General features: G+C 51.6%; 2 protein-coding genes and 1 long non-coding RNA gene across 3 annotated transcripts in view; 1 reads left to right on the plus strand and 2 right to left on the minus strand.

Moving 5' to 3' along the window:
* The window catches only part of LOC309859811 (uncharacterized protein), a 40,286-nt gene that overhangs the window by 1,914 nt on the left and 18,236 nt on the right, over positions 1 to 20,136 (plus strand). The window contains exons 3-4 of the mRNA XM_082720919.1: positions 4,308 to 4,372; positions 5,284 to 5,424. Coding sequence (XP_082577045.1) covers positions 4,308 to 4,372; positions 5,284 to 5,424 — 206 coding nt within the window. The remainder of the gene's footprint in view (positions 1 to 4,307; positions 4,373 to 5,283; positions 5,425 to 20,136) is intronic.
* On the minus strand, positions 9,788 to 13,043 carry LOC309859810 (uncharacterized protein). The gene is made up of 4 exons (XM_082720918.1): positions 12,999 to 13,043; positions 12,754 to 12,836; positions 12,291 to 12,367; positions 9,788 to 11,083 (listed from the first exon to the last, which is right to left on the minus strand). Exons 2-4 carry the CDS (start codon positions 12,774 to 12,776, stop codon positions 10,599 to 10,601), a joined length of 585 nt encoding a protein of 194 aa, XP_082577044.1. The 5' UTR covers positions 12,777 to 12,836; positions 12,999 to 13,043; the 3' UTR covers positions 9,788 to 10,598.
* LOC309859822 lies at positions 16,734 to 19,666 on the minus strand. Its single transcript, XR_014308946.1, has 3 exons — positions 17,816 to 19,666; positions 17,311 to 17,335; positions 16,734 to 16,809 (listed from the first exon to the last, which is right to left on the minus strand). It is a non-coding gene; the product is annotated as an uncharacterized lncRNA (long non-coding RNA).

A 20,136-nucleotide genomic window follows, 5' to 3' on the forward strand; every position in this document is an offset into this window, starting at 1 on the left:
TTCAAACCTTTTGCTATTACAAACCATGTTCTAATGAATGACCTTGTACATATAGGTTTTTTCTATCCAATAAATTCCCAGAAGTGCGCTACCAGGTCAACGGGTGCATAGAATTGATAACTCGATCATTCAGGATTATGGTATCATTTTGTATCACTCCCATCGACACCGCCTGAGTGCTTGTTTCTCCACAGCTTCTCCCATAAAACACGTGGTTCAACTTCTGGAATTTTGGCAGTGGAAAGATAAACATGGTATTTTATGAAGTTTATATCTGCAAGTTTCTTAACTATGAGTGAGGTTAAGTATTTTTCCATGTATCTGAAAGAGGTATTTACGTTTCTGTGAACCCTCTGTTCATATCTTTTGCCCATTTTCCTCTTAGGTTTGTGGCTTTTTTTGTTTTTCTTCTTCAGTGTCTAGCTCTTTATAGATTAGGGATACTAGTGCTTGTCCATTTAATGGGTTGCAAACTCTTATTTTATGGGATGTGATTTGTCTTTCGATAGTTGACCCTGGTGTTTTCTCCCCATGCATGTATTCTGTTTCAGAATGCCACATTTCACTTAGTCGTTTCTTTAGGCTCCCCTTGGCTGTGACAATTTCTCAGACTTCCCTTGTTTTTGATAACCTGGGCAGTTTTGAGGAGTACAGTTAGGTGTTTTGAAGAATGTCCCTCAATTGGGAATTGTCTGCTGTTGTTTTCATGATTAGACTGAGGTTATGGGTTTCTTGGAGGAAGACCACAGAGATAAAATGTGATTTGGTCTTATGATATCAAGGGTTAGTGCTCTGGACATGACTTATTACTTTGTTTTCTCTGTCCTCATACTGTACTCCTTGGAAGGAAGTGGGCAATTACACTATACCACTTACACTATACCTCCTTCCTGTTGGAGTAGCTACATGATTATGTACATAAATTATCAGGAATTCTGCATAGGAGATTTTTCTGTTCTATTTACTATCAGCATGAATTCATGGCTAGTTATTTTATATTTTGGTTATAGTACAATGATACCTTGTTCTTTTTGTTGCTCAAGTTGTTTCAGGTTGGTTAGTAAAAGCATCTTCTAGGGGCACCTGGGTGGCTGAGTTGGTTGAGTGTCCAACTCTTGATTTTGGCTCAGGTCATGATCTCAGGGTCCTGGGATCCAGCCCCACGTTGGGCTCTTTGCTGAGTGTGGGGCCTGCTTGAAATTTTCTCTCTTGGGGTGCCTGGGTGGCTCAGTGGGTTAAAACCTCTGCCTTTGGCTCAGGCTCAGGCTCAGGTCGTGATCCCGGGGTCCTTGGATGGAGCCCCACATCTGCCTCTCTGCTCAGCAAGGAACCTGCTTCCCCCCCCTCTCTCTGCCTGCCTCTCTGCCTACTTGTGTTCTCTGTCAAATAAATAAATGAGTAAGTAAGTAAGTAAATAAATAGAAATTCTCTCTCTCTCCCTGTGCTCCTCCTTGCTGCTTATGCTTTCTCTCCTTTTCCTACTTTCTCAAAAACAAGTCAATAAATTTTTTAAAAGGCACCTTCTGTTGGTTCCCTTGTCTATTGACATACCCTGTTATTGTTTGAATATTTCTTCCTTACTCTGTGGCAGTAGGTTTTCCAGGTTCATCTTCTGTCTTTCCTGCCCTAGGATTAGCCATTTCCCCCGCCTCAGTAGTTCTGGTTCTTTTCATTGGAGCATAGTATGAGAAACCAAGATTGGGGGACTAGGTGTGTCTGTTGTGACTGGGAAGTCATTGCTCAAAGACCCTCTCAGCTAACTCAAGAAGGGAATATGTATATACTCTCTCGTGTATATACATGTGTCTATAAATAGTTTAGTATGTAACCATCTGTATCTATAGTAAGCTAAGTATTCCCACTGTTGTCTCCTGTTGTAATCATTACCAAATGGAACATTCTAACCTTCTCTCCTTGCTTGTCTGTAATCTCCTGCATTAACAGTGAGAATCTAGCTAATATCTGAATTTCATTTATTTGATAGTTCAATTTTAGAATACATACACATGATTTCAGAATTACATACGTGATTTCAGAGTATTCGCATGTAGGTTTTAAAACATAAGTTTTCAAAAACATAGGGTGTGAAATTGCTGTGTTGGTTATGTATGTATGTATGTATGTATGTTTAGCTTTGCAAGAAATTGCCAAACTATTTTTACAGAGTGGCTGTATCAGTTTTTGTTCCTACCAACTATGAATCAGAATCTTGTTGTTCTGATTCTGGACCTGAAATTGGTACTGTCATTATTTTTGATGTAACCATTCCAATACCTGTGTCATGTTGTCTGCATATCCCCACTGAGGTGATGTGGAGCATCTATCTGTTCGTGTATTTATTTGCTATCCTTATATCTTTGGTGGAGTGTTTGTTCAAATCTTTTGCATATTTTTCATTTGGTCATTTGTTTTCTTACTATTGAAGCTTTAAGAGCTGTTTTCTCATGTTGGACACAAAGCCTTTATTAGATATCTGTGTTCCAAATATTTTCTCCCTGTCTGTGCCTTATCCTTTCATTTTCTTAAAAATGTCTTTCACAGAGCAGACGACTTTCTTTTTAATATATCCAACGCATGTTTTCCCCCGTGGAATACGCTTTTTCTGTTCTATCTAAAAACTCATCATCAAATCCAGTGTCCGAGAGATTTTTCTCCTGTATTCTTTATTCTTGCAATTTTACATTTAGATCTCTGATTCAATTTTAGTTAATACTTGTGTAAGGTCTGTGTCTAGTTTCATTTCTTTTGCATGAGTGTTCATTCAGTTGTTTGAGCACTATTTGTTGAAAGACTGTCTCTTCTCCTTTTATTCCCTTTGTGCCTTTGTCAAAAAATGTTTGACTTTATTTTGGTGGATCTATTCCTGGTCCTTGTAATCTGTTCTGTTGATCTGTGTGTCTCTCTCAGCACTAACACACTGTCTTGGTTACTAGTAGCTTTATAGTAAGTCTCAAGACCAGGTAAGGTGAATTCTCATTTTTCTTCCACATTGTGTGGGCTGTTCTGTTTTTTTTTAAACTTTTTTTAAAGATGTTATTTATATGTCAGAGAGAGAGCACAAACGGGATGTCAGAGGCAGAGAGAGCAGAGGGAGAAGCAGGCTCCCCTCTGAGCAAGGAGCCTGACTCGGGATTTCATCCCAGGACTCTGGGATCGTGACCTGAGCTGAAGGCAAATGCTCAACCACCTGAGCCACCCAGGTGTCCAGTGTGTTGGCTCTTCTAGATCTTTTGCGTTTCTGTGTAAACTTCAGAATCTTCTTGTCAATATCTGCAAGATAACTGGGAGGTTTTATTTGGATTTCATTGAATTTATAGATTAAGTTGGAAAGAATTGACCTCTTAGCCATATTGAGTCTTTCTACCGATGAATACGAACTCTCTCTCCATTTATTTAGATCTTTGATTTCTTCCATCAGGTTTGTCTTCCTGTATATATGTATTGTGTTAGATTTTATACTTGAGTACCCCTTTCTAGGGGTGTATTGTAAATGGTATTTTTTTCATTTGAAAATATGGAATTCAATTCTTTATTCAGATATAGGAAAATAGTTGACTTTTTTATATTGACCTTGTATCCTATGATGTTTTGGTATTTCCTCATTACTTCCAATAGTTTTTTTTTCTTTTTATAAGTTACTTGAGATTTTCTACGTAGACAATAATAATGACTTCAGATCGAGTTTTGTTTTTCCTTTTCAGTGATACACCCTCGTTGTCTCATGCCCTCTTTCCACCCACCTTCCCTCTAGTAATCACCAGTTTGTTCTGTATATTCGTGAGTCTCTTTTTTTTGTCTCTTTTATGCTTTGTTTTGTTTCTTAAATTTCACATATGATTGAAATCATAGGATATTTGTCTTTCTTTGACTTATTTTATTTAGTTTTAAACCCTCTAGATTTATCCATGTTGTTGCAAATGTTAAGATTTCATTCTTTTCTCTGGCCAAGTACTATTCTATTAGAGATCTGTCTATCTATCTATCTATCTATATATATACGTCATGTCTTTTTTATCCATTCATCTATTGACGGGCTCTTCCATATCTTGCTTACTGTAAATAGTGCTGCACTGTAAACGTATCTTTTCAAATGTTTTCCTTTTCTTTGAGCAAATACCCAGTAATGGAATTACTGGAACATATGACATATGAACATATGACATGACAGTTCTATTTTTAATTTTTTGAGGAACCTCCCATTTTTTCCATAATGGCTGCACCAGTTTTCATCCCCACCATCAGTACACAAGGTTCCTTTTTCTTCACATTATCACCAACTCTTGTTCTTTCTTGTTCTTTTTCTGCAGGCAGAGTCCCAGGGTGGCAGGAGGAGTGGGCGTGGTCGCTGGGACAGCCCTCCAAAATGGGTCAGGTGACCTTTCAAACTCTGGGGAAGTGAAGGGTTCCTCACATCACAGCAGCACGTAGGCGGGTTTTTCTGGACCCTTCAGACAACCTGTGCAAGATGTGAGGATGAGTGAAATGCACTGCCTGGAATGGTGGTTGTGTTGGCTTCTGGGGCTTCCGTTCCAAGGGGATATTCAGGGCGGTGGGGTGGGGGCTAAAGGGCAGGTTATTTGGGGCCGATGTGCCTTGCTTCTGAGGGGAACCTGTGTTTGAGCAGGAGGGTGGGGGCTGCAGTTCGATCTGGCACCTGGGCCCATGTTGGTTACCACGGTGGTTGGGTTGAGCGGAGCACAGGGCCGGCCGGCTGGAGTCTGCGACCCTTCAACTGCCTTCTGACGGCCTGCACCCAGAGACCGGAGTACCTGGGGCAGAGCCAGAGTACCAGGGCCCAGGCAGATGCTCATAGGAAAGGACTGGAGCCAGGGAGGGAGGGAGGCAGGCAGGCCCAGGCAGCCACGGCAGCCAGCCAGGTCGCTGGGGTGCCCAAGCCTAGCTCTACGCTCTGTGCTTTATTGGAGGGTTGACGTTTATCAGGGCAAAATGCGCAGTGTGAAGTCTGCCTTAGCCACGACCCTATAGTGGAAGGGTGTTGGGGAAGGGGAAGGTAGTTGTTGTTGTTGGGGGTTTTTTTTTTGGTTGGTTTTTTTCTTTTCCTGTGTTGAGTTCTGGAAGCCAAATCTCTAAGCATGTATTAGGGGAAGGTCTTCCAGCAGCCATGCTAAGACTTTGACAGATGGCAGGGCCCTGTGATTTTGGCCTTTTTGAGCCTGCGCTCCCTGCTGGGAGGGAGGGGCCTGCTTTCCGTTATGGGTGACTCTGTGTCTCCCCATGTGTGGGTCCTGAGACCTCGACTGAATGCTCTCCTTGTTTTTACAGGTGGTGCTTCGAGGCTCAGGGGACGTGGCCTCCTGGGCAGCATCCAAAGCGTCTGGCCTCTGTCTCTTCAGTGCAGATGGAAGTGCAGCACGTCCAGGAGTGTGACCGCTGCCATCTCCCTGTTGCACGTGCATCGCAGTGGTAAGTTGTCTTGGTTCTGAATCTCCCCCCTGGGTTGAGGTTCAGGCCTTGACTTGGGTGTCTTTCTTGCCGGCTTCATCTCTCTTCCGGAGGAAATGATAGCCTCTTCTTGTTGATTAACTTGGAGATGTACCCTTAACCAGAATGTCTAGAGTTGGCTGTGGGGGAAATTTACTTCTGGGTACATATGGAGAAGGCTCTGCAAGTCCCTGCCCCACACAAAACCTCTGAACTCCATGTTGCCCCTGGTAGCAGAGTCCTGAGTTATTGCAGCCTGACTTAGTAAGACACACGACTGACTTAATAAAAAATAAATTCTTTTATATAAAATAAAACTTAATAAATAAACATTCTCTCGACCATCGACGTTCTGCCCACACTTGCTTTATTGGGCCATTCATCTAGAGCCACGAATCCCGGGCATCTTTACAAATGGATGTCTGAGTGGACTTCGGCACACGTTCTCTCCTCTCTCTCTCTCTCTCCTGTTTCTTTTTGGTGGGGGTGTGGGAGTTGCAGAGGATGAGAGGGACCCTTCAGCAGGCTCCCCATGCCTTCCATAGCCTGACTCCGGGCTCAGTCCCATAACCCTGACATCATAACCTGAACCAAAGCCAAACATTGGTCCGTAAACTGAAGGAACCTTGCAGGCATTCCTGGACAGGCTTTGTCTTTATGGAAGGGAGTGTAAGAACCCCCTCCTGTTCTAAAATCTTCCGAATCGGGGAGTATTTCCATGTCTGCAGTGGTCGTACACCCTCTCGGGCCCAGAGATACGTAGCTGACTTGGTGGTGGAGAAAAGCCCTTGGCTCCCACGTTCTCATAGACGGGGAGGAAGCCCTCACTGCCTGATGCTGAACTGTCGAGGTTTTCGTGCCCTGGTCCACACAGGTCTTCCAAAGAACACCTTTGTATGAGATGAAATTAATTTGCAAGCCCCCAGGTGGTGCAGTTGGGTAAGCATCTGCCCTTGGCTGAGGTCAGGATCCCTGGATCCTGGGGGATCAAGCCCTGTATTGGGCACCCTTCTCCGTCTTCCTCGCTGCCCGACCCCGACTGTTCTTGCGCCCTGCTAGCTCTGTCACTCTCCGATAAGTGAAGTAAATAGAAATATTTCTAAGCGTGTAATTAATTTGTAAATCCTTTGCACTTTGTGAGGACAATATTAGTAGAATGAAGGGTGTGAGAGGTAGATCACAAACCATGTGTTTGTTGAATCTTGTGACCATTCATCCTTGCGATCTACCTACATGGTTAGGTTCATGTTTTCGTGAACATCCATTGATCGCCTTGTGTTCTGAGATTCCGAGCTCACCCTCGACTTGATGTTCTCATGGATCCCGGGCAGCGTTACTTCCTGTGACCCCACTTGCTAGCAAGAGACAGTACCTGTGTCAGTTGTGAGAGGTCGTAAAGGAAACGTCCCCCGTTCTTACTTGGCACAGTGTGCAGTGTTGTGAGACCCGCCTGTTCGGTGAGACTGGCCTTTATGCAAGTACTGCTGGATCGGAGCAGATGTGCTTGATTTCTGGCTATTGGTTACTGGAATAGCACATTCCGCATCCCTCAGAACGGGGCCCAGCTGTCTGTGTTTGCAGTGTCTGAGTTTGTATCTCAGTGTCACCCCGAGGAATTCCTTGGGAGGTAGTTGCCCAGTGATTCTCTGATGGGAGTGTCCGGGGAAGAATTTCCCCTCGTTGCGTTGGGATCAGTGATTCCTCGGTGTGAGGGTGTCATTGCTGGCTAGGGAAGAAGGGATAGCTGAGCCCGTTCCTTTGCTCATCAGACTGGGAGGATTTTCCTGTGTGCGAATCCTCCCAGGTCCTTCCTGGGTTGGCTCCGTGAGGAATGGGATTCCCATATTGGATGTCCTCGGCAGTCAGCCACAGTGATGATGCAGGGGTCCCAGGGGTGCCTGCACCTTCGCTCCCTTGTGAGGGATGAAGTACAGTCTGAGATGGTGGCGGGAGCCTCAGGCCTGAGCCCCACCTGAAGCTTCTCCCACCAGGATACCGCTCCAGTGACTCTCCCCGTGTGAGTTCTCTGGTGTTGGGAAAGGGCCCACTTCTGGCTGAAGGCTCTGCCTCAGTGACGGGAGACAAGGGGTTTGTACTGTGTGATTTCTGTGGCGGTGAGCAAGGTGGGCGCTCTGGGTACAGGTGGGGCCCCAGTAATGACAGACACAGATTTCGCTGCTCTGAGTTGTCTGGTGTCCCCAAATGTGAGACCTGTATCGAACGGCTCTTCCACGTTGACTGCATTTGTCGGGGTTGCCGCCTGTGTGGATCCTCAGATACTGGCTAAGGGTGTGGCTGGCCTAAATGCTTTCCCCTGAAGATGGCATTCAACCGGTTTCTGTCTGTGGGAACGTGCCCATGGCCTCGAAGGGATGCCTGTTGCTGCGAGCTCTTGTGCGGCCATCCCAGCACATGGCTTCTACCCCGTGTGAGGTCCTGGACATGAAGAAGAGCAGAGCTCTCTGAAGGAAGGGTCTCCCACCTTCGTTCCATCCCCGAGGTGCGTCTCCGGTGGTCTTACTGTGTACAGAGGTGAGCACTGCCCTGGGGTGGTTCCCCCTATGTGTGTCATGTCTCCGTTCCTCAGAAGGGTGAGTTCTCTCGTGTCTCCCGAGGTTAGTGCCCCGACTAAGGGCTCTCCCACACTGGGGAGACGGGTGTGCTGCGATCCAGGATGAACGAGCTCTGATTTCCCTGGCACCAGGGACACATGGCTGAGGCTCTTCCACATTATCAGCAAATACAAGGCTTGTCTTCCCAGGACACAGCACACCCGGAGTGAGGTGAGGCACGTGAGACATCTCCGTGCTGTGCCCCAGCATTGCCCGTGTTCCTGTGCAGTGTGAACCCTCTGCTAATGGCCAGAGCACGAGGGGCTGTGGCAGGATCGCTCCCTCACGTTCCTCCCTTCCTGACTCAATGAACGCGTTCCAGCCCTTCCCTTCAGGAATGGTCGCTGCGTCTACCCCTGCAAGCCACTTGTAGTCGGGTGCCTTGTTCCTTTCCGGAATTCAGATAGATCTTTCTACATGGTAGCCTCACCCCCACGTCAACTGCTGATTAAATGAAGTTTCCGTTTCAAAGACTATATACCCGTGAGTCCTGCTGAAGCCAGTTGACTTTTCCAGTCACTCGGGCGGCGGCTTGACTCGAGGCCCATTTCAGCCGAGAAATGAAACTCTTCAGGTCTCTGGTGGGACAGCCCGTATGCTCAGGGTCTTGGATGACAGGGGATTGTGGGGAATGCTTAGCGTAGCCCGTGTCTAGCTCTAGTGTGGAAGGCCAGGGTTCATGACCCTGAAGCTTCCCGTTGACTTGCAGAGAAGCAGACCTTTGAGCTGCCCCCGTGTGGGTCTCCCTTCATCCTTTATAATAGGGAACGAATTGCCATGAGCTCCTGGGTCTTGTACACAAAGAGTGAGTCCCGGAACACTTGGTGAAAAAGTACTGAAGTGCTTTGTGGGTACTAACAGAACAGAAGGAGAAAAGGAAAGAGGGGGAGGGAGGAAGGAATACAAAGAACGAAAAGATCATGTAGGGAGGGAAGGAAGGAAGGGAGGGAGGGAGGGCGGGCGGCTTGAAAAAGGAAGAAGAGAAACTGGTAGAGAGGCATTAGGGGAAAGAAGAATTTTGAAAGTTGTGAGACAAACATCTGAGACTTAAGATTTGAGCTTGAGGACAAAGGAAAGGAATGGAGTCCTCTACTCAGGAGCAGAAACTGGTTGTAGCGTGTTGGTGATGAGAACCTATGGACCAGATAAACCTGCGAGACAAAGAAAGTGAGGATGGGAGGCTGGGGAGTTTCAGAAGGGCAACGTCCGCCACGTCGAGGACCGAAAGAGGGGCCATGTGAGGGTTTGAGTGCAAGAATCACAGAAGGGTCCAGTCCTTGGAGGACACAGAATGTGCAGTGGGTGAGGTGGATGGAGTCGGAAGAGTTGACAGAAATGGGCCCAACGTGTTGCAGGGTTGTTTCCACAGGAGCCCTACAGGAGACAGGACTGATGTAGGAAAGAGGTTAGCATTCAAGGCCGATGGTCAAGAAAGAAGTCTTGAGACGGCTCTGCTGGCAGGAGGCAGTTTTTATTAAAGAACAGGGATACGACCCTTGGGTAGAAAGGGCTGCTTGCTGGGGTCGTGACAGGAGGCTGACTTTCTGGGATGGCATTGGAGGAGGTCAAGCAAAAGGGAGGTTTTGCAAGAATGTGGCAGGAGGGCAGAGGACATTGAGGATACAGTTGGCTTTGCTCTTGTGAAGGGAAGGTGGTTTTTCCTGCTAGGAAGGCATGAGTTGAAAGATGGTGCAGAGCTTCCTGGAGGAATGTTACATTCCTCCTCTCACAGGTCCATCCCAGGGACTGCACGTTTGAAAAGAAACTCTGTCCTACGGACATTTCCTTCGGCCTCAGCCTCCCTCAGTGTCGTGGAGGGGAGGGAGATGTCAGGGCTTCAGGAAACGGAGATCCGGGCCTCTGGCAGGTCGCTAGGCTCTCGTTAAGCAGGCCTCTTCCTGCAGAATCAGGAGGACTTTTACAAACCGAGGGAGACTCCGGTCTTGCCGGGTTTTGATCTCCATCTGTGGAGAATCTGTTTTTTCCTTTCCTCAGCTTGAGGGCAGTCAGAGCGCCTGAGGGATGTCCCCCGTATCACAGGTTGGGGGGCGGTGTGGCGTGCCAGCTCCTGCTTGGCGCTCAGCTAGCCTTCCCCTCCCTCCTCGTGTGCCCCTGACCAGGGCGGAGCCTTGCGTGGTTAAGGTTGTTGAAGGAGGACGGTCTCATCTTCTGTAGCTTCTTCCTGCTGAATAGGGGCGTAGAGCTGTCCCTCCGCGTGGGTCGTTCCTGGTCAGGTGGCAGAGGCCCAGCTGGGGGAGGCCTCTGCTGTCTGAGTTGTAAAAGGAAGAGGCCGCTGAGTGCAGGGGAGAGCCTCTCCTCCCTAAACCTCTTGCTGCTGCCAAACACACAGGCTGAGCGGGGCCCGTTTTGTGGGGCTGCTGCCAGTGTTGAGCCCAGCATTGGTCACGGTCCTGTGCGTCGAAGTGACGGGGGCGGTTCGGGTGCGGCACCCTCGGGGAATCCAGCAGGGGTAGGGCTGCTGCCCCTCGAGTCGATCCCAGGGTGGTCAAGGGGCCCTGGCAGTGCCGCTTTGTCCTGCATGTGTCATGCCCTGCAGGGTTGTCGGGGACTGCAGGGGACAGCGGGAGGAGGAGCAGCCCCTGCAGCAGACAGGGGAGACAACGGGAAGGCTGCTGTCCCGCCCAGTCCCAGGTGGCCCACTCTCCCCACACAATGGACTGTTGTGGGCCCAGGTGGTTGCCTCGTGTTCCAAGTGTCCGTCATCGGCAGGGCCCGGGCAGCCAACTCTGGGTGTGGCGGCCGACTCAGAGGGTCCTCTCGTCTTGTCCTCGGGGCTCCAGTGCCGTCCTCTGGTGGGCTGCCCAGAAGTCTTCTCTTTGGCCTACGGAGGTCAGGCGTAAGAGAGCCGTTCCTGCAGGCGTGTTTCCCTGTACGTTCACGCCGAATCCTCCTCCGGGCCCAAATCGGAGCAGCAAGTGAGGCCCCAGGGCCCGCCTCGCTTCCTTTGTCGGAGCACCCCAGGAGCCTCTGGTGCCTTGGGGTGGTGGGCACACTGTCCTTTGGTGCAGCTGTGGAGACAAGGGTAGAGTGGTGTGAGATAGCGAGTGGCGTGTGGCCTGGGCCTTACCAGAGGCCTGTGGGGTTTTGCGGGACGTGTCTTCTGAGGTGTTGAGGTAGAGGTTTTCCTGCAAGACCCATGCATGACCTGAAGAAAGGGGAATTTCCCGTGGGCCCCCTGGAGCTGAATGAAGGCTACACTGCCAGGGTCCCTCAGGCCCCTTCCCTGAGCGTCCTCCTCCATGACGGCGGGGTCCTCCTCCTGCTGGGCTGTCCCTTCCCCAGCCTCTCTGAGAGCCCTGGACGTGCCCTTCTCTGTGGGGGGAGCCTTTGCCCACATGAGTGTTGCAGGTGGCGTGGCAGAGACGACATGCTCCCGACCCCCATGGGAAGTGAGTTCACACAGTCCACGGGCTGTGGGCAGGTGTTGGGCAAGGTGGGAGTAGGCAGGGTGGCCTTTCCCTGGTGGGTCTCCCCTGCCGACTGAGGGATCGAGGTGAGTCTCTAGAGTATGAAACTCACAAAGCAAAGTGTGCCATGAGGGGACCCACTACCTCCCACGAGGCATCTTGGAGGCTCAGGGGACTGGAGGTGTTGGTTAGATTGTATGGGAGTCGCTGGCGGACATGACTCAGCTGGAGACCGGGCCTGACTCCCCGCCCACAGGGATGCAGCGCTGGGAGGGGTGAGCTGTCCTGCTCCTGTGAGCCCGGGGGCCTGTCTTGTTTGCTCATTTCTCACGTGCCTGAAGTGGGAGATGAGGCCACCTCACCACTGTCTCTTCGCGACTAGTGTCGTCCGGGAGCAAGCCGTCTGCTGGCTTTTGCAGGGTGGGAGGACAAGGTTTGGGTCATGCAGAGGGAGGGGCTCAATGGGGGGTGTGGAGCCCTTTGCCAGAAGGTCACTGTGCCTAGGCTGCCTGGGGTCCAGTCCCTCCAGGCAGCCAGGGCCCTTCCTCCAAGATCAGCAGCTCCTGGACGACAGCGCCCAACCACCACAGGGAGTTGCAGGGATCAGGTGGAGGTTCCCCGTGGGATGTTCTCAGGACTTCCTAGTGCCTGCAGGGACTGGGATCTTCCTCTCCTCTCCTCTTTGTGGTCAGAGGCTAGGGCAGCACCCCGGGTTTTGTGCTGTTTGCTGAGGTACCCACAACAGGGACGGGGCAATGATAGAAAAGGTGTATCCATGTTCACCGGCCCCTTTTCCTGCCCGACTCACCCCGTTCCCGAGTCCTCCTCTTCTTCTGCTTCCCTTGTCGTTTGCGCCAAGTCCACTGAAGGAAAGTTTCTTGAGAGCTAAGAGCAAGAGCAGAAGTGGGCATGAGCACAGACTCCCCGGCATCAGAGAACCAAGTGGGGACACCCAGGCCCAGCCTCCCTTCCCGAGGCCTCTCCAGCCGGGTGATCCGTGCCCTGCCGATTCCCAGCCCTCCTCCCTGCTCTGCTGTCCGGGGCTGCTTCCCAGAGTCCGCGGTGAGGGGTCAGGGTGATGGTAGGAAAGGGGTGAGGAGGGCTTCCCAGGGATTTCATGCAGCAGTTCCCATGCAGAGCCCGAGTGCCTGTCAGAGACGAGGGCCTCCGGAGTTGGCGTCGTCAAAGCAGGGAAAGGGGAAGAGCTGGGCGGAGGCACTTAGGGACAGAGGAGAGAGGAAGCCCAAGAGATGGAGGTGGAAGTGAATTACAGGCGCAGGGTGGCTCCTTCCATCGGAATCGCCTTCTGTGGAATCCTTCGGGTTAGGGAGCAGCGAGGGTGCTGGGGTTGGCCCTGAGAGAGAACAAAGGGGAGTTAGTGCAGGTGACGACCCACGGCCTGCTGCTCTGGGGATGCTGGGCTCTGCCCTCAGTGGGGTGCGTCCCTAGCTCCGAGTCCTCCCTGGCCTTGGTCGTTTGATCTCCGCAGGGTACAGGGGGGTCTCTGGTTGCCCACCTGCTCTTCCCACCTCCGATTCTCTCCAAGACCCGGAATCCTGGCTGTGTGATCCTTTCCCCCCTGGATGCTGTCACTGTCCCTAAGACTGCCTCTGCGGGACGTTGTTTTCCTCTGTCCTTTTTCCTGTCCTTCCCTGCTCTACTTCGTCCTCCTCCTCCTCCTCCACCTCCTCCCCTAGAGATGCTCCATGTCCTTCCCCCTGCCAAGCTCCACCAGTCCTATTGTTGTCCAGGAGGGGGCCACCAAGGAAAGAGAGGAGATATCCTGGGTCCCCTGGAATCAATCCCCCGATCCGTCTGTGCTGGGAGCAGCTGTCATGGGTCTGGGATTGCTGGGGAAGTGCCGGGAGAGATGGCCCACCACGTCCCCACAGCCCATGTCTGCCCAGGGACTGGGATGACCTTCCCAGGGACGTGTTTCAGGGAACGCAACGCCCTCTGTTTCCCTAAGTGTTACAGAGACAGGAGACAGGAGCATGGGAAATTGTGCAGGCACCCTCAGCTGTTCAGGGCTGGAAAACGTCCAGCGGTGTGGTTACTGAAACACAGGATTCCTGCCAGTGCTCCTGCTGAGGCTTGCCAGGAATGGACGGGGTCGGGGTGTGTGTAGGGCCCTGGGCAGGCCTGAGGAATGTTTGCCATTTGGGCATGCCTAGGGAGTGGGGAGCATGGCCAGGGCTGTGGGCCAGCGAGGTGGGTTTGTGAGAGGAACCATGACTCCCTGGCCCTGCTCCCAAGAGGCTCTGTGCTATGCTTCGAGGCCAGCTAGTGAGAGGTAGAGTGGACCCGGGGCAGCAAGTGTGTGAAGCAGGTCCATCAGCCCCATCACACAGGCCCAGGGGACCGTGGCCCACGACAGGGGTTCTCCAGGGCAGCTGCATAGGGGCATCCCACCCTTGGGAACACGTCCCCAGGTCAGACTCTGCTGGGGTGTGAAGGCTGGCAGAAGCTCCGATTTACGGGAGCCTGTGTAGTGAACCCAGGAGAAGTACACTTTCCCTTCTGCAGCTCTGGGCGTCCCCTTGAAGTACAGCAGCTTGGAGAGAACCAGGATGGTTTGGTAGTGGAGGTTATGAGGGAGAGAATTTAGACCTGTCTTACACCTCCTGGCTCAGACCAGAACGGAGTGTCGCGTAGTGTCTCTTGCCCAGGAGAGTGCGGTTCGGGCCGCCAAGTCCTGAGCATGACCAGGTCTGGGCCCGTGCCAAGAATGATGCAGAATCTCTTGTGCACCATTCCCGATAGGCCATGAGCAAAGAGCTTTGCTCCACCAAGCTTTGACGTGTGGCAGTGGCCAAGGGAGGCACGAGCAGCTTTGATGGGAAAGATCCTTCAAGGAGCCGCGCAAGGAGTCGAGTGGTGATGACAAACCCAGCCTACCCTAAAAGCCCGTGGACACCTCGTCTGTTCTTTTCATCCTGAGACCGTGACATGAGCAAATCATGCCTGTGACAGAGCATTGCTTTCCTTGGTGGTTTTTGACCCACCTTCTTCCTTCTCCAGAGCGGCAGGGGCAACCCCATGTTCCCGGGAGCCCTGTCCCAGTGTTCCCCTCCTCGGTGCCATTCCCTACCTGAAGAGACTTCGTCCTCACTGAAGGAGTAGTCCTCGATGCTCTCTATCAGTAGATCTGCAAGAACTGAAAGAGGAGCAATGCCGTTAGGAGAGAAACCGCCTCACCCCTTCATCCCAGGTGCGTTGAGATGTCTCTGGGCCGTGCAGCATCTGCCTGACCCTTCTGCAGTGCTCTCAGAGGTTCACGGGGCTGGCGGAGCCGGAGCCCTTGGAGGAGACAGGGATTGGAGTTTCATGCCTTCTAATGAGACCAGGACGCTGCAGCAGTCACCTCAGTGTCAGTTCTGCATGCCCATGACCGCTGTCCCCTCCCAGCGCAACCATCAGAAACTCCAGTCGTTATGGGACTCTTGACGTGTGGCTAGTGGGAGTGAGCAACTGGACATTTTTGTTCCCTTGATGATTTCCGTGTACTGCGCTGAGATAATAAATGACTGTGTATGATGGATGCTAGACAGACTCTCTCCTGGATCACTCAGCACTAGACACCAACCAGGAGCGAGAGAGGAGGCCTGCTCTCCTGCGTATTGCTCGGGCATCAGTGGCTGGCCTGACAGGGACGTTGATCAAGGGAAGACGTTCCCGGGCTCACACACACCCACCAGGCGCTGCTGGAGGTCTTTGGACCCGAAGAGATTAAGGTGAAGCCCCAGTTCCTAGAATAAATGGGGAACGGATTCCGTGCAGCACTGATCTAAAGCATACAATGTGATGCTCTCAGGACAGAGGAGCTGTTAGAATAGATAAGGGAACCATAAAGGAACACAAGGAGCCACGACGTTTCTGAATATGAAGAAGTCAGTGGTGGGTCTCTAGAAGCTGACCTTCCAATACCTTGGATGACTCCCCTGAGCCAACAGGAGGGTGCTGGCATACAAAGAGTCAGGGGCACCTGGGAGCCGAAGATAAATGCCCCCGGAAATGCGCTCATGTTGGCATCACGATGCTTCCCAAGAGGACCGCCCAGAAAAAGCATCCTCTTCTGAAACAGCGAACAGAGTGAAAAGGCAGCCCACAGATTGGAGACCCCCTTGGCAATCCTTATTTCAGAAAAGGTGTGTTCACTGACGTAAAGGAAGAACAACAAAGAAAACCAACCAAACAAAAGAAGACTGTGATTTCACCAAATGAAAGAATCGAGAAAAAGACTGGAATAGTCTGTGCTGCAAAGGGAACGAATGACTCGGCCAGTCAGACAGACTTCGTACTGACTCAGTAACAGGGATTGGAAAAGACACACTTGTGTCTTTGGGGCACAGTCTAGCCCTTCCTAGTTAGCGACGGGATTTGTTTTCTGTGGGAAATGATGTGTATTTGCAAGGAAAGAACACCTCTTTCAATTGTAGGTGTTGAAGAGTTTTCCCATGAATGGACGTTCATGATGTGACAGTGATGGGCAACATCTCTGAGAACGCGGACACCGTTAATCGCCATTTTGAGGGGACCAGACACGTTCGAGAGCACAGCATTCATCCACCTGACACACACACACACCAACCCTGCGAATCACAGCACATGGATTCCCATGGAAACAGACCTTGTGCTCAGCACCCGATCCTACAGCACCTAAGAGCAGCACGGTAGCTTCCAGGGCCAGGGTCACGAGGCCTCGGGTCTCGGTCCGGAACATGACCCTTAGTCTCGTTGCAACAGGATCTGGATTCTGGGTAGCTCTCAAGATGGAGCCTGCAAGGAGGCCCTACCTTGCCCATTGTCCAGGTTGCTCAAAAGCAATGAGTGACTCTTGAGGACAGCATACTTACCATGCTCCCTTTCCATCAGGGCCACCTGTGATTTCAGAAAAGAAAACATGATGAACATCAAGTCCTGCCTCGTCCTGTGTGCACAGCTCTTTTGGTCTCTTGGTGATGGGCAGGGTTATGGGCAGTGATATGGAATCCACCTAGAGGTCGCATGCCCTGGGTCCATTGGTGGCATGGCGGTGTCAGTAGCACCCGTGAAAAAGCTAAGGACCCTGTGGACTGTAACCGAACCTGCTGTTTCCTTCAGGGTCTTTGAAATGGGGTGTCCCTGGCTAAGAGTCACTCCCTCAATAATCTCCCCACCAAGGACATTGTACGTGCTGAGGTGTTTGGATCTGATTGCGAGTATCAGAGAATCAAGGGATGCTGTACCTCACCTGAAGGAAGGCTAACTTACCACCTTGGTGAAAAATGGGACCTCTCCTTCTGTGCTGTCCACGTCAAGGTTATCAAACAGACTATCGAGGGGATCTAGGTGGATACACACAGAGAGTGTCGGGACCCCGATGGGACTCTTCGGGAATCGCTCGGGGAGCTTTGCTTGGCGTGCACGTGTGGACAAGTGTGTGGAAGTGGGGAGCTCATCAGTATGGACTGAGCTGCAGTGGGCCCTTCCTGGATGGAGGATGAAAGGTCCTGGAGAGGAGCAGGGATGTGAATAGAAACTCTGGCTCCTGTTGGAGCTACAGGGCCTAGGTTGGCTGTGAAATAGTCCATCTCCAAGGCACACCTACTGCCTGCCCCCAAACCTGCACCACCTAAGAGCAGCGCAGTAGTTTCTGGGGACAGGGCCATGAGGCCACGGGTCTTTCCCCAGAAAATCCCTTTCTGTTACTCCGACCCTTCCTCTCAGTCCCGCCGGACCTGGAATCAGGGTGGTTCTCGTGGTGGAGCCTGTGAGGAAGCCCCAACCTTTGCCCTTTTCCAGGTTGTTGCAAACAAGTGAGTGACTCTAGAGTACAGAATACTTACCGCCATCCTCTTCCAGCAGGGACACCTGTGATTTCAGAAAAGAAAACAGTATGAACATCAAATCAGGCTTTGTCCCGTTTGCATGGCTCTTTTGTTCCCTGGGGGATGGGAGGAAGCCCAATGCGGAAGTGTGCTAGAGGCCCGTGAGCCCCAAAGTGTGACGAGAGCAAAATGAGTCCTCCGCAGATGCGCCCAGTCTTCCTAGAGGTCCCACGTTCCAGGTCCCACTGGACAAAATAGGTGGTAAGGAGGAATAGCTGCTACCCGTACCAAAGCTCCCTGCCCTCCAGATGGTAGGTGATCCTGCTGTGGTTGTCCCAGCCCCCCTGCTGTGGTGGTCCCAGCCCCCCTGCAATGCCTTCGGGGTTAGGTAGCATTTGGTAACAGATTCTCTCTCAAACTTCTCCCTACCCTGTCAATGGTGCATGCTGAGATTTTTTTTATGTGACCTTGATTTAAAAAGCCAGAAGAGTTTTGTGTCTCCCCCAAAGAAAGGCCAGCGTACCACTCTGGTGTAAAACGGGGCGTCTTCCTCATTCTTTCCTGTTGAACGCTCACCCGCCTGTCCATCCAGCCAAGCTAGGGAGAGATCCACAGAATGGTCAGTCCACTGGTGGGGCTTGGCAGGAAGAGCTCAGGGAGTTTCGCTTTGGGTGGGCGTGCCCGGGAGTGTATGGCGTGGGTATGGACTGAGCAAGCTGCTGCTGCATCGAGAGAGGTCAGGGCAAGGAGCAGGAATGGAGGGAGAAATATTGACTCTGAACTTGAGCTACAGGGAGTGGAATCAGGGTGACCTCTTCAAGCAGAAAGGGTAAACACTAAGAGACATGTTCCATACTGACAGGCAAGTTCCTCCAACCAGCGCCTGTGTCATGGTCATGGTCAAGACCGTTTCTTGGCCGCTCCCACCTATCTCTCACCTCTACTAGGAGATTGTATTTCTGCAGAAGAACACTGTGTGGCAGGGTTGCATTCAATGCAAGCACAAGTACCCTAGAGGTTTTCTATTTGTCCCTGAGTCATGCAGGGTCAGGAAAACCAAAGACCCAGGATTTCTATGTACTGACATCTGACCATTCCAACAGAGTCCCCATCCGCAAAGTGCTGATTCTTCCCAGTCTTTCCTTTCCTGTGGCATGTGGGTGTGTCCTTGGAGTCCGCGGGACCCAGTTTCCCAGGACCCAGCTCCCCCAGTCAGGATCCGGCAAGTTCACGAGAGAGCGGAGGCCAGGCGAGAGGGGCACTCTCTAACCTGGCCATGTAGCAGATTGTCAGGAAGTCGGATCGGGCCCCGAGCTAATGATGAAGCTTTCCTGGCCATTGCCATTTCCCAGTGAGCCTTCCCTCTATGTGCATTCAAGATGGGAGCATTTTTGTAAGGCTGGTGGTGATGTTTGGGTCGACTAAAGTAGCTTCTGATTCCTTTGTGTTTTGACCCTGTCTGAGAAACGTCCCGAGCTAGGACAGATGTGGGCCCCTTCCTTTCTCCCCGTCCCTGTCTGAGGAGACGGAATCCTGAGCAACCCTCCAGGTGGAGCTGTGGTCAGCGAGGAATGTGGTGTCCTAGCGGGGTGTGTGCAGCAGGAATGAAGGAGGTTTGGCTTTGAAACTTTGACCCGTGCCCTCAAGTCCATTCAGTGGGAGATGTCTTCTGGTGAAACGCACGCAGTCCACACACCCACATGCCCGGTCCCGTCGCATCGACCCACGCGAAAGCGAGCCCCAACCCTCCGACGCACCAAGCACACCGCCCGAATGACCTACTGGTTTGCAGGGACTGTAGCACAGGGTCCTGGGTTTCTGCAGGACACTCCATTTGTTCAGTCCGCCCCAGCCTCTGTTCCCGGGAGGAACTCAGAAGGGGGGAAGCTCTCCAGACCAAAGGAGGAGAGAAAACCCTACCTTGTTGAGTTAGATCTGTCCCCCTAAGGGGAATGATGGGGGTATAAGCATATGGGGTGTATCCAGTCGCCGCCTCCTGCAGTTGGAGAAAGGGAAACCCAGTGAGGATCCCCGCACCCTGTGCACACCGTGTGCACACATCTCTGTGCCCTTGGTGTGTGTCGTAAGCAAGCTAGATGGGATGCGGTCATTGAGTCTATGATCCAGAGGAGGAGGAAATGACCTCCCGAAAATGACCCCCTTGTCCTTGGCTCCAGCATGTTATGTCAAAATTCCCCCATCCATTTTCGTCAGCAACTCATTCCAAAGCCATTTCCCATAGACAGAACGACCTGGTGGGAAATGCTCACGACCATCCATTGCCTAAGCAATGGTGGTGCCCGTCTCAATCTGCTGTCCGTTAATGGTATAAACTCACGGCAGGCTCTCAGCACCAAGGACATGGTCTCTTCCCTCTGGCATGTCCATGCTCAGACACTTTCATGGAAAGAGAAATCAAACACTGGCTGTCCCTCAGAAGGACAAAATGACTTTAGCGAGGTGACTGAGCGGCTCAGACATTGAAGCTTCTGCCTTCAGCTCAGGACCTGATCCTAGGATCCTGGGATGGAGGCCCACATTGGGCACCCTGCTCGAAAGGGGAGCCCGCTTATTCCTCTCCCTCTGCTACTCCCCCTGCTTGCGCTCTCGTGCACTCTCTGTCTGTCTATCTGTCTCTCTCTCCCCTTCTCTGTCTTTCTGTCTTTCAAATAAACAAAATCTTGAACAATGAGTTTACCTGAGGGAGAGTCAGAGTTTTCTCCTCGGCCCTCAAAGTGGGTAGTAGCTCTTCCATCAGGTCATCGTGGAGAGCTAGGAGGATACAGAGGCACCATGAGGACACTGGTGAGGCTGCTCAGGAAGTAGGCGGGGAGTTTGGATGGA

The sequence above is a fragment of the Mustela nivalis genome (genome assembly GCF_964662115.1).
Source record: "Mustela nivalis genome assembly, chromosome: 2".
In the NCBI taxonomy this organism is placed as follows: Eukaryota; Metazoa; Chordata; class Mammalia; order Carnivora; family Mustelidae; genus Mustela; species Mustela nivalis.